Source organism: Sciurus carolinensis, chromosome 17 (genome assembly GCF_902686445.1).
Source record: "Sciurus carolinensis chromosome 17, mSciCar1.2, whole genome shotgun sequence".
Classification (NCBI taxonomy): Eukaryota; Metazoa; Chordata; class Mammalia; order Rodentia; family Sciuridae; genus Sciurus; species Sciurus carolinensis.
This window is the reverse complement of record NC_062229.1, coordinates 51,967,605-51,984,955: the sequence shown is the minus strand read 5'-3', so window position 1 is coordinate 51,984,955 and position 17,351 is coordinate 51,967,605. Positions and strand designations below refer to the sequence as shown.

Sequence of the window (17,351 nt, the reverse complement as noted above, 5' to 3'; positions counted from 1 at the left end):
TTGAGTGAGGATGCCTATGCAGTCATGTTTATATTGAATAGCCTTATTTGTCATTGATTGGGTCAGGTGACATGGACAGAACTAAACCCAAGATACACTTACAAAAATTTCCCTAGAAAATCAGAACTTGAGTCTCACAAACTGAAGTCTGGTGGAATTGGGCTTTAGGCTAAAAGGTAATGGTACTTTTTCTACATGTTGATTTCTACATGCTAGTTAAGTATATGCAGAAACAGATACAAAAGTTTTACAGAAGAAATTGGTCCTCAGAGTGATGGCAACACAGTTGAAGATAGAGGGAGAGGGAGAGGGAAAGGCGGAGAGAGCAGAGAGAGAAAGAGAGAGAGAGAGAAAGAGAAAGAGAGACTAAATGCTTTCCATTCATGTGGATATTTCCTATAGTTGGTAAAATAAAATTCTCTGTTATGGTTTGGATTTGGAATGTCCCCCAAGGGCTCACAAGTTGAAGTCTTGGTTCCCAATGCAGGAATGTTCACAGGTGGGGCTTTTAGAAAATGACTGGATCCTGAGGGTTCTTATCTCATCAGTGGATAAATCCATTGATGGATTCATAATTCAAACGGACTAGTGGGAGATGGTGGAAACTGTAGAGGTGGGACAGATTAGAACAGAGTGGGTTCTTGAGAGTGTGCCCTTGGGAATATGTCTTGTCCTTGGCCATTTCCTCTTTTTTCTCCCTCCTTCTCTGTTCTTCCCAATTGGTATGACCATTCCCTCCCTGTCATGTTTTTCTGCCTCATCACAGGCCCAGAATCAATGGAGCATGGACTAAAACCTCTGAGTTAGAACAGATCCTGAAACTGTGTGCCAAAATAAATCTTTCCTCCTCTAAATTGATTTTCTCAGGCATTTTTGTCACTGTGAGGAAAATCTGACTAACACAATTACCATATATATTTTTTATTTTGAATGGGCTTGTACTTCCTACAAATAAACTTTCCCAAAAACTAAATAATAGAGACACAAATGAACTGAAAGTAAATTTTGCATCTCAATCTTGTCTATAATAAGTATAGCAAAGTTAATAATAATGGGAATTAATGAAATATTATGTAAAAAAGCATAATCTTGGTGTTCCTATTTAAACCTTCTATTACTTAAACCTGGAGTTTTCAACTCAAATGACATTTTACCATCAAAAACAAAAGCAAGCAAAACCAAATACCAAATATTGTTATTATTTTAAAATAGTAAATAATAATTTAATAATTTAATTCGTGTTCCATGACTTGATTGACTGTTTGTTTTGGTGGTGCTAGGAATTGAATCCAGGGCTTTGTGCTTATTAGGCAAGAGCTCTACCACTGAATAGTTTCAGTACCTCAACAGTATATTTGTAAATAATCTTTGCTAAATTTGGATCCTTAATATGAAAAGAATTGAGATATATACTTTAAACAAATCATTTGCCATTAATGGTCTAAAATCAAAGAACAAGACATTTTCCAAAGATATAACTGAATATGTTAGAGATGTTAAAAGAGAATAATTCATTATTTGTAAAAATATCCCCATCAGTAATATTTAAGAATCAAAAGGACTAAATTTCAGTCATAATATCACTGGTGTGGGGCTAAGTTTTGAAATCTATAGAACAAAACCCTTAGGTTTTTTTTTTGTGTGTGTGTGTGTGTGTGTGTGTATGTGTGTGTGTGTGTGTGTGTGTTTAATTTGTAGTTTGGGATAAAAGGGAAAAATAGGTTTTAGACTATGTGGGGGAACTTTCCTCTGCAGATGGTGGCATAGAAGTCAGGGCCAGATTCAGAATGTTTTGAATCTAATTATATAGTGCTCTAAACTATGCAACAATCAATGGAACCCAGCCAGCAGGACATGTGTTAGAATCATAGCATTTGGCTGTGTTAGATGAATCTGCAATAAATACAGTATTGGCTTAGACAACTTGCCTCCCTGCCTCTACCTGCAACTCCCACGTCTTATATTTCTTTCTCTGATAAACACATGACAAGGTAATATCAAAAACATCCTTACTGCGGTATTCCTTGAACAATTTATTATCCAGTCAACTACCTCCATACATCTCTACCTCCAACCACTAACAGATGTACGACAAATTCTCAAATTCAACTTATAACATGAAGAGTCAATTAAAACTTAAGTAAACCTGACAAATCTGCCTTACCAATAATAACCCCAATATATTTTTAAAACTTTCACTGTGAATTAATTTCTTCTGTGTATAGCTATGTAGATACCATATAGGCAGAGTTTAAGACTTTTATTATACTTTTATCATCTAAAATGTTCTCTTCTGAAGATGATAATGTTTCTCAATAGCTTTTAGTTGTTCATTATTAACTGCAGACTAAAGAATAAGAGCATTTTGCTCTTCACATTCCAATCAAGTTTTGAATAATTCAACTCAGATATTTTGAGTTTAAAATTAGTTTCTATGTTTTCATATTTTATCAATTCTTTTTCTTTTCCAGGAAGGCTATTATATGATTTTCTTTAGGGACTGGAAGCAAATCAAGATCTTAAGAATCAAAACACTTCTAGGATTCCTTTTTCACCTGCTGTTTCTTTGTTATCTCATTGGACATAATTTTGGCAGAGTCTAAGACTTTAATTGCACTTTCATCTTCTAAAATGTTCCCTTCTGAAGATGATAATGTTTCCAAAATTTTTGTCTCTATATCTTTTAGTTGCTTCTTATTAGCTGCAGACTGAAGAATAAGAGCATTTCGTTCCTCTTCTAATTCTGGTCTAAAAAGATAAATATTTTTTAGTCTAAATTTATCTAATTTATATTTAGATATTATATGTCCAAATTTTATAGACATTTAATTAATTTTATATACATGTAACACAAACTAAAGTGATTGGTAACTTCAGGGAAAATACTTTAATGCATATAACAAATTCAAGCAAGAGATTATTGTTTGTATGTGTCAAATACGACAATAACATGTGCCACAGTAAATCTAACAATGCTATCATTAAGTATTAAACAATATTATTAAAATATGTCTTAATGAAAGGATGGGATGAAACTTCAAATAACAATTTATTGTGTTATAAAATGTGCTATGACATAATTCACTGTTAGGCATGAGCGGAATTTCAGTATTGGAAGTAACACCACATGGTTGCAAACTTTCACTTTTAATTTGACTTGATGTATTAGAATACTCATGTAATACTAAACTTTAAGAGGAATAAAATATTTTCTTCCAGAAGCAATTCTTTGATGTAGCCTTTCTGGGTTTTATATTTTTTCTCACTTTTAAAATAATATAGATTAGTAATGAAAAATATCTAAGCATAAATAAAATAAAATAATCCATAATCTTACAGCACCATTAATAATCACTGTTAGCATTCAGGTATACTGCTTTCCAGTCCTTTTTTTTTTTTTCCTTTTTGTATATACAGATATCCATTCACCCATTACATTTTAAATAAAATATTACCTATACTGTATGTAAGCAGTTTTGTGTCCTGGTTTTTCCTTCATATCATAAGCATTTTCTAACTTCATGAACATTTTGTATACATGTCTTTTAATTTAAATATATATAAGTCTTTGAATACATTTCTGACTATCTCCATGGCATAGAGTCTTAGGGATGAAAATTGTGGCTCAACAAGATATGTCAGAAGTCATGGCATGTAACCTGAATTCCACTACCCATACTAAAAACCCAATATAACCTGGTTGGCTTATAACTTACTTATTACTATTTTAAAGGATTATGTAATTAATCATAATAACAAAATACAAAAACAGTTTCAAAATAATCCTAAAATAAAAATATAATGATCTATAAATATTCCTCTCTAGATTATATTGAAGCTTCTAACAAATTACATACCTCTCCTTTGCAACAACAATGCCTAGTAATTGATCTTCAAGTCCTTCTGGAGTTATCATGAAATTGAGCAAAGACACTTTAGTAGCCAGCTCTGGCATGTAGTGTGGATTTCTTAGTTTTGTAGTGATATAAAATTTGAAGTCAAAGGAATACTCAATAATGACTTCACCAAGTCGGATGCAATCAAGGCCACCTATATTTCAGAAAACGAATGCATTATAAATGAGCCAAAATCATATAGCCCCTCCTGTTATGTTCTTTTAAGGCCTTGCCTAGGCTACAAATAGAATCCTAAATAATTTGAAATAGAAAACTGGTGTGACAAGTCATAGACACAGAGTCAAGTAAGCAACTTTATAGCTTATCCTGTAGTAGTACTCATTTTGGAGTAGAATAGGATATTTTCTCTAGTTGTTATGGGACTTTGTAAATTAAAGTTTCTGTTTTAAAAAAATATTTTTTGTTGTAGATGGACATGATACCTTTCTTCTATCTATTTTTATGTAGTGCTGAGAATCAAACCCCGTGCCTCACACATAGTAGGCAATTTCTGTTGAGTTTCATTCCCCCATCAAATTTCAATCATGATTCCAAAAATCTATATATGATTAAAGTTCTTAAAGGTACTAGAACTTAGCAGAGACAAAATTTTCATAAGCAAAAAGATAAAAGATGGGCAATGTTTAGCTAAACTCAACTCTAATCCACATTTACCACCACTGTTCATAATAATGAATTTTGTGTGGTCAATGATCACAAGATAAAGAAATTTCAGGTTGGCTTCGATTTCTTTATGTTCTTTATAGAACAAGAGTTTAGATAACAGTGGTTAAGACAAAGAAGAGAGGGCAACATATTTATCTTGGAATATTAAAACAAGGTTCATTCTTTTTTTTTTTTTAATGTTTTAAGTTGTTGATGAGTCTTTATTTTTTATTTATTTATTTATATGTGGTGCTGAGAATCGAACCCAGTGTCTCACACATGCCAGGCAAGCGCTCTACCACTGAGCCACAACCCCAGCCCCAAGGTTCATTCCTGATAGCTGGTTTCGAATGTTTTTATACCCATAACAATGATGAAGTTATTAATATTATTATTAAATTTACATAGTGGTTTTGTTTCAAAGATAAGCCAATCATATTTAAGTTCTACACTTAATATTAACTGCCTTGTACCTTGTTTAAAAGTTTGTCTAAGTAGTAAAGGCTCCAAAGAAGGATCCAGTTCTTCACCAACATTTTCTAATAGAAGTGGAGTTCCAAACTGTATACAGTTTTCCAATGTCCTTATATAGTCTGAATCTGATAGCTTAATAACACTGAGCTGATTTTCTTTCTCAGAGTTTTTGATCCACTTATTGGCTTGACCCTGGGGGTCAATCATTAAAGGCCTAGAGATATAAGAAGAAAAACTTTGAGAGGAACACATAAATATTGAGATTTCCTTAAATTACATAGCTTAAAAAATAACAACATCAATCTATACAAATACAGAGTGATATTATCAGGATTTTTACAAAAGTCCTTTGAGCAAAAAAGTGAAAAGGAGTTTTATTCTTATTTATTTTTCAATGAAGATTCAGTCTCAGGAAGTACTTTCTTCAAGATTCCAAAGCTAGTTCAGTGTGAGAAGAATTGAACCTTGTAAACCTGTGAGCTAAGTGCTCTTTCCAATGTAGCACAGTGACTTCATAGAAATTTTAATGCATGATGTTGATTAACATAATATGAAAAATAATACATTATTTGCTAAAAATGTAAAACAAGGGATTTACCAGCTTATAAAAGATTGATTTTTCTCAATTTATGAGTAGAACCACAAAGTAAAAATTGAGTGAAGTTAAGTCTAGTATATATTTGATATCTATTTAGGATGTTTTTTCCTGAGAAAGTAGAGCAGAGACTTTGTGTTGAAAAATATAAAAATTCATTAGAAGGAGAGACTAGAACAGTGGTTACCAGAGTTTGGGAGAATTGTGGGGAGGGGAGATCTAGAAAGGATAGTTGATGAGCACAGGGGTGCACATGGATAGGAGGAATAACTTCTAAGGTTCTGTAGCACAGAAGGATAAATATAGTTGACAACAATTAATTGAATACTTCTAGATAGCAAACAAACCAAGAAGATTTTGAGTGTTCCCAACACAAAGAAATGGTAAATATTTGCAGTTTAGATATAACAATTACCCTGATCTGATCATTATACACTATATAAAAATATTGAAACATGACACTGTACTCCCATAAATAAATACAACCATGAGATTATTTTTTAATTAAAAAATGAGTCACTGTTTCAGATATTTAAAATACATCATGGTTTCTCTTCCTTAGTGATGATGCTGACTTCTTATTTTCCCTCTGTATTTAGTACAGTACATCCAATATTCTTTACACTACAGTCACAAAAATGAGCATTTTGATTAAATTTCTTATTGATGGCAAATAAAGAAGGTTTTGTCCCATATGAATTCAGCTTTCTCAGATATCCTCCTCCTATTTAAATAGCTTCTAGGGCTAAAATCCCCTTTCCCTTTGCCTACAAATAAGGTCTTTAATCAGGTACTCCCAGATAACTGATCTTTATTCTTTCCTTCCCAAAAGACCAAACTAGTTATCTGGTTGTTTTCTTTCTTGGTTCAAATGATGTTGAAATTCTATGAAAGAATGAAAATATCCATACACTAGTTAAAATTTACTTTTCCTACCACAGCAAACAAAGCAGAAATATTCTACAAACAACACAGATACTTTGCATACAACTGTTAACAAGTTGCCCTTTATTTAGAATAGATACTTTTAGTATCTTTGAAGTCTCTGTTTATGGGGACTTTTCTTCTTTGTATGTCCTTATAAGTAAAAACAAAAACAGTAATTGTTTATTCCATTGTACAAAATAACAATACCCATAAGTTAACATTCTAATGTTAGTCAATGCTCATGGTAATGCCTAAATCAATGCTCTTGGTAATACAATAATTAGAGATTTTGTTTAGTCTAAAAGAAGTCTAATTCTACTTAATAGAATTATGTGAATATTGGAACATGGGGTTGTTGCGTCCCTAATAGAGATAAAGCCACAACATTGCTTTTATATTCTAAGTATACCTTACTTTAGGTATGAAAATAATACAGTCTACAGTTGAGATCTTTGGAAAATCTAAAGAAAGCAGCATAATTTCTGTTTCTGACAGAGGCAGTAATTTGGGGGAAAATAAAGCTTGCCATTAAGTAGCCAAAGTGATGTATCAATAAACACTAAAAATGGAGCTCAGTATTTTCATTATGGCTAAAATATAAATAAAATAAGAATTTAAGATATAAACAAAATATTTGAAGATAATTATTAAAAACTGACATTTATTGAGCACTCATGATGTGCTAAGTGCTTTCCCATAACATTCCATGAGGTAGATTTTATCCCTATTTACATATGTGGCTATGGAGGCCACAGGTAAATTACCAATATCTCAAAACAGAAAATGATAGAGAAAAATTTAAACACAAATATCCTGACAACAGTCTGCATTGCTTTGAACCACTACACAATATTACAAACAAATAAACTTTTAGAAAATTTGAGAAGCAAGTACAATGATTATTTATAAACTGTGGACCCAACAGCTGGACTAAGTAATCTACAAATCTTTCTTCCACCTCGTACTGGTGGGTCAAATATGACATTATTTTACGTGAATTGAGGTATTCATTTAAAAGATATAGAAGACTGACATAATACATGCATACAGAAAAACATGTTGAAGAAATAGACAAAACTGAAATCCATTAATTAAGTATGTGAGCTAAACTGACAGCCAGACTTGGGGAGAATGCCAGTCTGATAATCTAGGGGCTCACTGGGTACATATGTGGAAGAAGGCTAGAATTGAGATCCCTGTGTTAAGCTGAAACCCATAAAATCATGGATAGAAAAATTCAAAACCTATGCAAAAGGAGATAACAAGGAAATGTTTGGATTCTTGTTTCCCTTCTAGCTGGGAAGTAGTGTCCTCTGAGAATCTGCAGCTGTGGCTCTATCTATTCATAAAGGTTTAGGGTACAAACTTACGTTACTTTTAAGATAGAGAAAACTCAAAGCAGGAAAATTAATATGTATTTAGCCAACAACATTCCTGGGAATCCTGGAAACAAAACACATAAGAGAAAAGCTCGATCCCTGGGATAGAGGCAGGAAAATATCTGGGCCAAAACATTATGCCTTTACCAACCTTTAATCAATAGAGATCTACAGGGAAAGAGGAAGAGAGGGGGAAAGAGAGTGGGAGATGAAGGGAGAGAGACAAGACATACACAGACTCACACAGACCCTCCTCTTTGTGGCAACAGCAATCAGCAATAATCAAAAGCAGGAGATAATTCTCCAATATTGGAAAAATATTCCAGAATCCCAGTTCCTATTCTATTCTAAGTTTGGATCCATAACTAGACTAATTTGAAACTTCTGGCCTGTTAAATGTTACCAAAGCAACAACAAAACCCAAATCCAGTTCTACTTCTTTTTTTTTAACCTTTAATTAATTAATTAATTAATTTTTATGTGGTGCTGAGGATTGAACCCAGTGCCTCACATGTGCGAGGCAAGCTCTCTACTATTGAGCCACAACCCCAGCCACCCCGCTCTACATCTAATTAGACTGACAAACCTCTGCACTAATGATATGATAGAAGAAGCATACCTATTTCTAGGCGTAAGTACCATTAAACTCAGTATTGTTAGACCCAGATACCTGGCATTTAGTCAAACAGGAGAAACTTAAATAAGCAAGAAGAAACCCCAAAACATTTTCAAGAGTCAACTGATGGAAACAAACTCTTAGAAGACACAAATATTGGAAATTTCTGACAGGAATTTAAAAAATAATGACTAAAATGTTAAAAGAGTTCATGGAAACAATGAACAACATGGTGAAGAGATGATCTTTAGCAGAAAGATGGAAATCGTAAACAAGGATTAAATGAAAATACTAGAAATAAAAATATGATGTCAAATCTAAAGAATTCCTTTCATGGACTGTGTGCAGACTTAATACAACTGGGAGAGAATCAGCTAATATAATTAGAAACTTGAATATAGGTTAGTATAAATGACCTAGTATGAGATAACTGTATTTATATGGGTTTGTCTCTGTGTCTTCTATTCTATACCATTCATTGGTCTGCCTGCCTATTTTGGTGCCAGTACCATGCCATTTTTGTTACTATTGCTCTGGAGTATAGTTTAAGGTCTAGTATTGTGATATCTCCTGCTTCACTCTTCCTGCTAAGGATTGCTTTGGCTATTCTTGGTCTCTTATTTTTCCAAATGAATTTCATGATTGTTTTTTCTATTTCTATGAGGAACATCATTGGGATTTTAATTGAAATTACATTGAATCTGATAGCACTTTTGGTAGTATGGCCATTTTGACAATATTAATTCTGTCTGTCCAAGAACATGGCAGAGCTTTCCATCTTCTAAGGTTTTATTTAATTTCTTTCTTTAGCATTCTGTAGTTTTCACTATAGAGGTCTTTCACCTCTTTTGCTAGATTGATTTCCAAGTATTTTATTTTAATTTTTTTGAGGTTATTGTGAAGGGGGTAGATTTCTAAATTTCTCTTTCAGAGGATTCATCCAAAACTGCCAAAAACATATAATGGAGAAAGGATAGCCTCTTCAACAAATGGTGCTGGGAAAACTAGAAATCCATATGCAGCAAAATAAAATTAAACACCTAACTCTCACCCTGCACAAAACTCAACTCAAAATGGATCAAGGACCTAGGAATTGGACCAGAGACCCTGCACCAAACAGAAGAAAAAGTAGGCCCAAATCTTCATCATGTCGGCTTAGGAACTGAATTCTTTAACAAGACTCCCAAAGCACAAGAAATAAAAACAAGAATCAATAAATGAGATGGACTCAAATTAAAAGCTTTTTCTCAGCAAGGAAACAATTAATAATGTGAAGAGAGAGCCTATAGAGTGGGAGAAAATCTTTTCCACATGCACTTCAGATAGAGCACTAATCTCCAGAATTTATAAGGAACTCCAAAAACTTCACATCAAAAATACAAATTACAAATACATGTAATCAATACATGGGTTAAGGAACTGAATAGACACTTCACAATCAATCAACAAATTTATAAAAAAATGTTCAACATCTCTAGTAATTAGAGAAATGCAAATCAAAACTACCCTAAGATTTCATCTCACTCCAATTAGAATAGCTATTATTAAGAACATAAGCAACATGGGCTGGGGCTGGGGCTCAGTGGAGGAACGCTTGCCTACCCTGTGTGAGGCACTGGGTTTAATTCTCAGCACCACATATAAATAAAATAAAATAAAATAAAAGGTTCATCAACAACTAAAAATACATTTTAAAAAAGAATATAAGCAACAATAGGTGTTCTCCAGGATGTGGGGAAAAAGGTACACTCACTCATACATTGCTGGTGGGATTGCAAATTGGTGCAGCCACTCAAGAAAGCAGTATGGAGATTTCTTAGAAAACTTGGAATGGAATCACCATTTGACCCAGCTATACCACTCCTTGGTTTATACCCAAAAGATTTAAAATCAGCAGACTACAATGATGCAACCACATCAATGTTTATAGCAGCTCAATTCACAATAGCTAAGCTATGGAACCAAACTAGATGCCTTTCAATAAATGAATGAAGCAAGAAACTATGGCATATATACACAATGGAATATTACTCAGCTATAAAGAAGAATAAAATTATGGCATTTGAAGGTAAATGGATGAAGTTGGAGAATATCATGCTAAGTGAGATAAGCCAATCCCAAAAAACCAAAGGCCAAATGTTTTCTCTGATAAGTGGATGCTGATACATTAGCAGTGGGGAACAGAAAGGGAACAATGGAGGAATGTTGGATTGTGTAGAGGGAAATGAGGGGAGGGTGGGGGAAGGGTAAGGAAAGATAGTGGAATGAGACAAACATCATTACCCTATGTATATGTACGATTACACGAATGGTATGACTCTACATCATGTACAATCAGAGAAATGAAAAGTTGTACTCCATTTGTATACAATGAAATGCATTCTGCAATCATGTATAACAAAATAGAACAGACAATAAAAAAAATAACCTAGTTAATTAAATAGAACAGACAATAAAAAAAAAAAGAAACAACCTAGACTGAACTCAAAAAGGAAAAAAAGGGGTGAGTGGTAGAAAGCAGAACAGAACTTTCAATAGCTACAGGATTATACAGAGTTACAAATGTGATTATGGATCTCAGGAAGAGAAAAGGGAGAAAATGAGGTGAATCTAAGAAGCTCAGAGAACCTCAGTTGGGATAAACACCGAAACGAAACAACATATACAAATATGCATCCCACCTAGACACATCAAACTGCTGAAAACTAAAGATAGAGAAAAATGTGAAGGTGGCCAGAATCAAAAGAAAAAGACACTTCACATGAAAGAGAGTACTAGACTTCTCATCAGACTATATAAGACAGGCAGTGGAGTAACATTTTGAAGGAAAAAAAAGTTTAAAACAACAACAACAACAACACACACACACACACAAAACTTGTCAACCCAGAATTCTAAACTCTGAAAAAAAAATCTTTTAAAATAAAGATGAAATAAATATTTTTTTTAAATGCTGAATGAATTCATTACCAGCAGATTTATACTCAAGATGTATTAAAGGACATCCTCAGGCAGAAGAAAGATGAAATGAGATAGAAACAAAGAAATGAAAAAGTCCAAAGATAGGGAGAATATGGGGAGTAAATGTGAAAAAATTTTTAATCACTCTAAAAAATAGATTACTATCTTAAGCCAAGACAGTAACAATGTGTTTGGGTATTTACGGCATATGAAAAAGTAAAATATACAAGAACAGCACAATAGATAAGAAGGAATTATTGGAACTAAACTGTTGCAAGGTTTTTATACTATTTGTATAGGAGGGTTTCTTTTGGTTGGTTTGATTTTGCAGGGCTGGGAATTGAACCCATGGCCCTGTGCATGCCAGGAAAGCGTTCTAATGAGCTACATCTCTAACCTATATATGTAGAGTACTATGAAATTATTTGAATGTATTCAGTAATAAATTTAAGATGGATATTATAAATGCTAACTAAAAACAAAGTAAATCACCATTAAGTCAATATTGGAGATAAGGGGCTGGGGAGATAGCTCAGTCGGTAGAGTGCTTGCCTTGTAAGCACAAGGCCCTGGATTCGATCCCTAGCACCCCAAAAAAAAATTTGGAGATAAAATGAAATCATAAAAATATTAAATTAATTCAATCTAAGTAGAATAAGAAGATTAAAAACAACAAAGAACAGATGAGAGAAAAAAGAACTAACAAGATGATAGGTGAAAATCTAGAAGTTTCAATAATTCCATTCAATATAAATGATTCAAACACTGTGATTTAAAGAGAGAAGAAAAAGTCATTTTTCAAACTAATTCACAAACCCTCACTAAAAGAAAAACTGAAAGGACAAAATTAGCATTGCAAATCAGTAAAGAAAGTTTGGATAACTCAAAACAGCGCTGGGGTAAAAGTCTGTCATTATACAATAAGTAAAATTATACTGTTATATTTCATCATGTCCAAAATATGCAAAAAGAAACAAGTACTAGAGTCCTAACTGTGAAAAAGTATACTGCTTTCCCAGCTCACAAATCTTTCTGAGAGCTACTCTCCTGGCATCTAGTACCCAAGTTTATTACTATAAAGGCACAGCCCTGAGCCCACAGGTCACCTCACCTAGGGTGGATTATTTGGCCCAAGCTAGAACAAAGAGGTTTTCACAGGAATTAGAATTTGGATTCTGTGGTTTTCTGCTTCATCTACATTATTCAGGAATCAAAGCTTCCTTGGCCATGTGTACAGTAGACTAGAGCCAGTGTATCTTTAAAGGTAGACTAATGAAGCAGTTGCTCAGAGAATAACACAGAAGACAAGACAGAACTACAGAGACAGAAACAGAGGCATAGACACAGAAAGAAAACAACTGCCTTAGTTAATAATGGTTTCCAGTTTCAGCTCTAGAGTCCTGGTGGCCCATCTCTTCTCTGAGATACCCTTAAGATAGTTAAAAATGAGTACCCAAAGAGTAAGCATTAGCTATATTATTAGGCTTTCCTGTCAAGAGGTACAGAGAGGAAACTAAGCTTCTTATATTAGTGACAAGAAGTTTGATTACCATAGGTGACTACACTGGGTTCAAAAGGTTAAAAGTGGAATCTGGACTATATATGGAAATTATCCACCAAAACTGACCAAATCCATGGCCTATTCATTACCTAATCCAAAAATAACATGTAGAAAGGTTAACTATTGGAATGTCACTTTATTAAAAGAATCAAATTCCTGTCAAAATCACAGATTATTTTCTTCAATTTGCATGTCCTTGAATGTCAGTTAAGGCTTACAGATATACCAATGGCATCTCTGAACTACAATTTAAAAAAATGATGGCATTTGCTGGTAAATGGATGAAGCTAGAGAATATCATGCAAAGCATAATAAGCCAATCCCCAAAAACCAAAGGCTGAATGTTCTCTCTGATATGCGGATGCTAATTCATAATGAAGGTGGGGCAGGTGGCTAGGGAAAAATAGAGTTACTTTGGATTAAGCAGAAGGTAGTGAAGGGAGGGGAGGGGATCTCGGGATAGGAAGGCTAGTAGAAAAAACCAGACATTATTACCCTATGTGCATACATGACTGACTACATGACCAATATGATTCTATATCATGTACAACCAGAAGAATGAGAAGTATTTCTCCATTTATATATGATGTGTCAAACTGCATTCAACTATCATGTATAACTAATTAGAACAAATTTTAAAAAAGAAATGATACATGTTTAAGAAACTAGAAATAGTAACTGCATTAACTAACTGGTCATTACACATTGTGTGTGTTTGTGTATACATAAGTATACATACATATGGAATTCTCACATTACACCCCACAAATATGTAATAAATGAAATCTTCATTTCATCATAATTTCTTTTTCTAAAATTTGAAGATTAAATAACTCATGATTTAGAAATTTAAAAAAATTTGGCCACCAAATGCATGAACACGGAGTCTAAAATAGAATGAATACTTATGACTCTAATACTCTGCTCTACAACATATTTTTTGAGTAGCTAAAATAGATTCTTTCTCAGAGTATGTTAAATTTTATTCATTTCTTAGAAGTGTCAACCTAAGGATGTTCACTTTCAAGTAAACTTTTGAGCAAATAAATACTCAAAATATGATTATATAATACTATAAATATAAAGGGCACTAAAAGTCTTGCAGTTTCTTTCCTTCCTTCCTTCCTTCCTTTCATACTGGGAATTGAACCCAGGGGTACTTAACCACTGAACCACATTCCCAGCCCATTTTTTATATTTTATTTACAGACAGAGTCTCACTGAGTTACTTAGGGTCTTGCTAAGTTGCTGAGGCTGACTTTGAACTTGTGATCCTCCTGCCTCAGCCTCCCAAGCTGCTGGAATTACAGGTGTGTGTCACGGTGCCCAGCTAAATGTTTTGCAGTTTATAATAATGTTTCCAAAGAATGTAAACAAACAATAACTCAAATTATCAGGATGTAAGATCTCCTTTTTTTGTGTGGTGCTGGGAATTGAACCCAGGGTCTCACACATAATTAAGCACACACTCTACCACTGAGTTACATCACTATCCCATTACAATATTTCCTTGTATCTTTAGTTTATCTCATATTATAAAAGAAGACTAAAGTTTTGATTGTAGTTTTGAGGACAGTGGGATGAATCTATATAGATGGATTTCATTTCACGAATCTACATAGATTAATTACATTTAACTCTAGCATAGTTATAAAGAGTAGGGATTTGGTGGTTAGATTGCCTGGGTTCAAATTCTGACTCTGTTATTTATTAGCTCCATTATCTTACTAAGCTTCCAATTCCCCATCTGTAAAATACAATAAAAATAATGCCTAACTCAGAATGTGAGGATATAGGACATTTAGAATAGTATCTGATGAATACAAGAACTCAATATTATTTGTCATAATATGTTTGAGAAATGGTACCATAAGAAACTTTTTTTTTTAAATTAGATGACAACATGACTAAATAACCATTATAGAAAAATACTTCTAAGAGAAAAGTAATTTCCCAAGTTTTTCAATGTGATATGGATAAAAGAATAAAACCAATAAAACCGCTGGAAAGTTCTTGTAATTATCAGACTATCAATGATAGAAATTAAAAAGATATCCATGAAATTACATGACTTATCAAGTTTTAATATCATAAAAATGGGTAGAAATACCAGTAAAAATAGATTTGTTATATAGCCTCAAACCAGAAATAGCCCATTAACAGGAAGATTCATAAGCAGTGTTCATTTAATAAAATACTACTGAGCACCACCACCACAAAAAAAAAGAAAGAAAATACCAATATATCCTATAGCATGGATGAATCTCAAAAAATTTACACTGAGTAGAAGAATCCTTACACACTAGAACACATACAGCATGATTCCATTTATAGAAAGTTCTAGAATAGGCATAACTAATCTATGATGGGAAATAATAAAAAAAAAAAAGATTCCCAAGGTGCAATGAGGGCAAGGATTGATTAGAAAGGGATAATAAAGGAATTTCCCAAGGAGTACTCATGTTATGTATCTTGATAGAGATTTGGGTTTCACAGGTATATATACTTTCATTGGAACTCATTGTATGATATATTGTTTTGTATATTTCATTGTAAATTTTACCTCAAAAGAAAAAAACAAATATTGAACTTAATTAAGGATATGCATGCTGAAGTATCTGAGGAGAATATATCTACATCTATAACTTACACTAAAACATAAAAATGTGTTGATGGATTGTACAGGGATGAATAGACATGTATACTTAAGTAGCAAGTAAAATAAAATGTTAATTACAAAATGTAGGAGGTGGAAGCTATAGTGGTGCTTATTGTAAAATTCTTTCAACTTTTACACATTGAAAACCTTAAAATAAAATAATGGAAAAAATTAACACTTTATGTTCCTTACCAACGCCTAGAGTTATTAACAATCACTCCATTATCTATGGAGAATGTATCTGTTGGTAGTCCAGCAATATTCCAAGCTCTAATTTTTACTGGATCACCCAGGGTCTTACTTAGTGAGAATTCCTCTGAACATGGGATTTTTTTCTCCTGGAAGAAATAAACAAAAATCTGATATTTTCTTTCATCTTGATAACTGGAAAATTTTAAAAATTAAAATATGATTTAATTGTCATTAAGTATTATGTAATAACTTTAAAGACCAGGGAGGGAAAAACTGAATTAAAAATTGGACTGTAAAATTATTTTACTGATCAAAGAAGCAACAAACAAAAACAAGAAAGCAAGGAAGACCCTATATTTTCACTTTCTCCCAAAATATTTCAAACCATACTTTGACTGTTCTAAAACAAAATTTACTAAATGTAAAGCAATTACCTTGCATAACTTGCTCCAATCTTCTGTACATGTTTGTCGAAAGCCAGAAGTGAAAGCACCAAGGTAAGCTATTACTCCTGCTGACACTAAGACATCGCCAGTTAAATTTTCATATGTTATCTGAAGGTCATCTGCAGCTTGAGCCCATCTGTGTGATTAGCCAAAGGCAAAAGAGACAAACAATAGGAATGACAGAGGACAATAAATAAAAGGGCAAGGGGCTTACAAACCAAATTCTGTAACAAAAAGTTATGAAATGTTGGGTACTTGTTTATCTGTATAATGAGGAGATTGGATCCCTTGTATTTCTAATATGCTATTATTTATATCCATATGTTATTTGAATGACAATCTGCCTTTCATTATTAGAATATTAGGTATTTCTTACAGGACCTAGCCCTTCAGAACAAGCAAAAACAAACAAAACATGAGCATTTTGCCTAATAATTTTCTCCAGGATGATTTAGTCTAATGTCCCTACTATTTGTTTCAGTATTTATTGTTAGATTGTTAATAGGAAACATTTGCAATTCATTATAAAAACTGTATTTAAGTTGTATAGAAGTTGACATACTAAGATTAATATTTTTCTCATTTAATGGAACCCTCACAATAAAAACCTATATTCCAAAACCATCTAATCTGCACTACAAAACACTTTCAAAGACATATTACCTTATCATGCTATTCATCAAACAAATATAATAAATGAAATAGCTGGTTGTCTAGTCCAGCCAGAGAAGTAGATTAGAAGAAAAGTAACTGACTTTATTAAATCAAATAAGTTTTATCTTCTTTGAATTAATTTTAACCATTTTATTACAAAAAATTTTGGACCTATACAAAATTGGAAAGAATTATATAACCAACAATCACATATCACAGATTAAAAACAGTTAGGGACTGGGGTTGTAGCTCAGTGATAGAGTACTTGCCTAGCATGTGTGAGGCACTGTGTTTAATCCTTAGTACCCCATAAAAATAAATAAAT

The 17,351-nt window shown here is 32.9% G+C and overlaps 1 protein-coding gene across 1 annotated transcript in view; it reads right to left on the bottom strand.

Annotated features, from left to right (window-relative positions):
• Dnah12 (dynein axonemal heavy chain 12) overlaps positions 1-17,351 on the bottom strand; it is a 273,790-nt gene that overhangs the window by 49,186 nt on the left and 207,253 nt on the right. The window contains exons 54-58 of the mRNA XM_047531915.1: positions 16,361-16,508; positions 15,927-16,072; positions 5,036-5,250; positions 3,858-4,050; positions 2,556-2,748 (exon numbers count right to left, since the gene is read on the bottom strand). Coding sequence (XP_047387871.1) covers positions 2,556-2,748; positions 3,858-4,050; positions 5,036-5,250; positions 15,927-16,072; positions 16,361-16,508 — 895 coding nt within the window. The remainder of the gene's footprint in view (positions 1-2,555; positions 2,749-3,857; positions 4,051-5,035; positions 5,251-15,926; positions 16,073-16,360; positions 16,509-17,351) is intronic.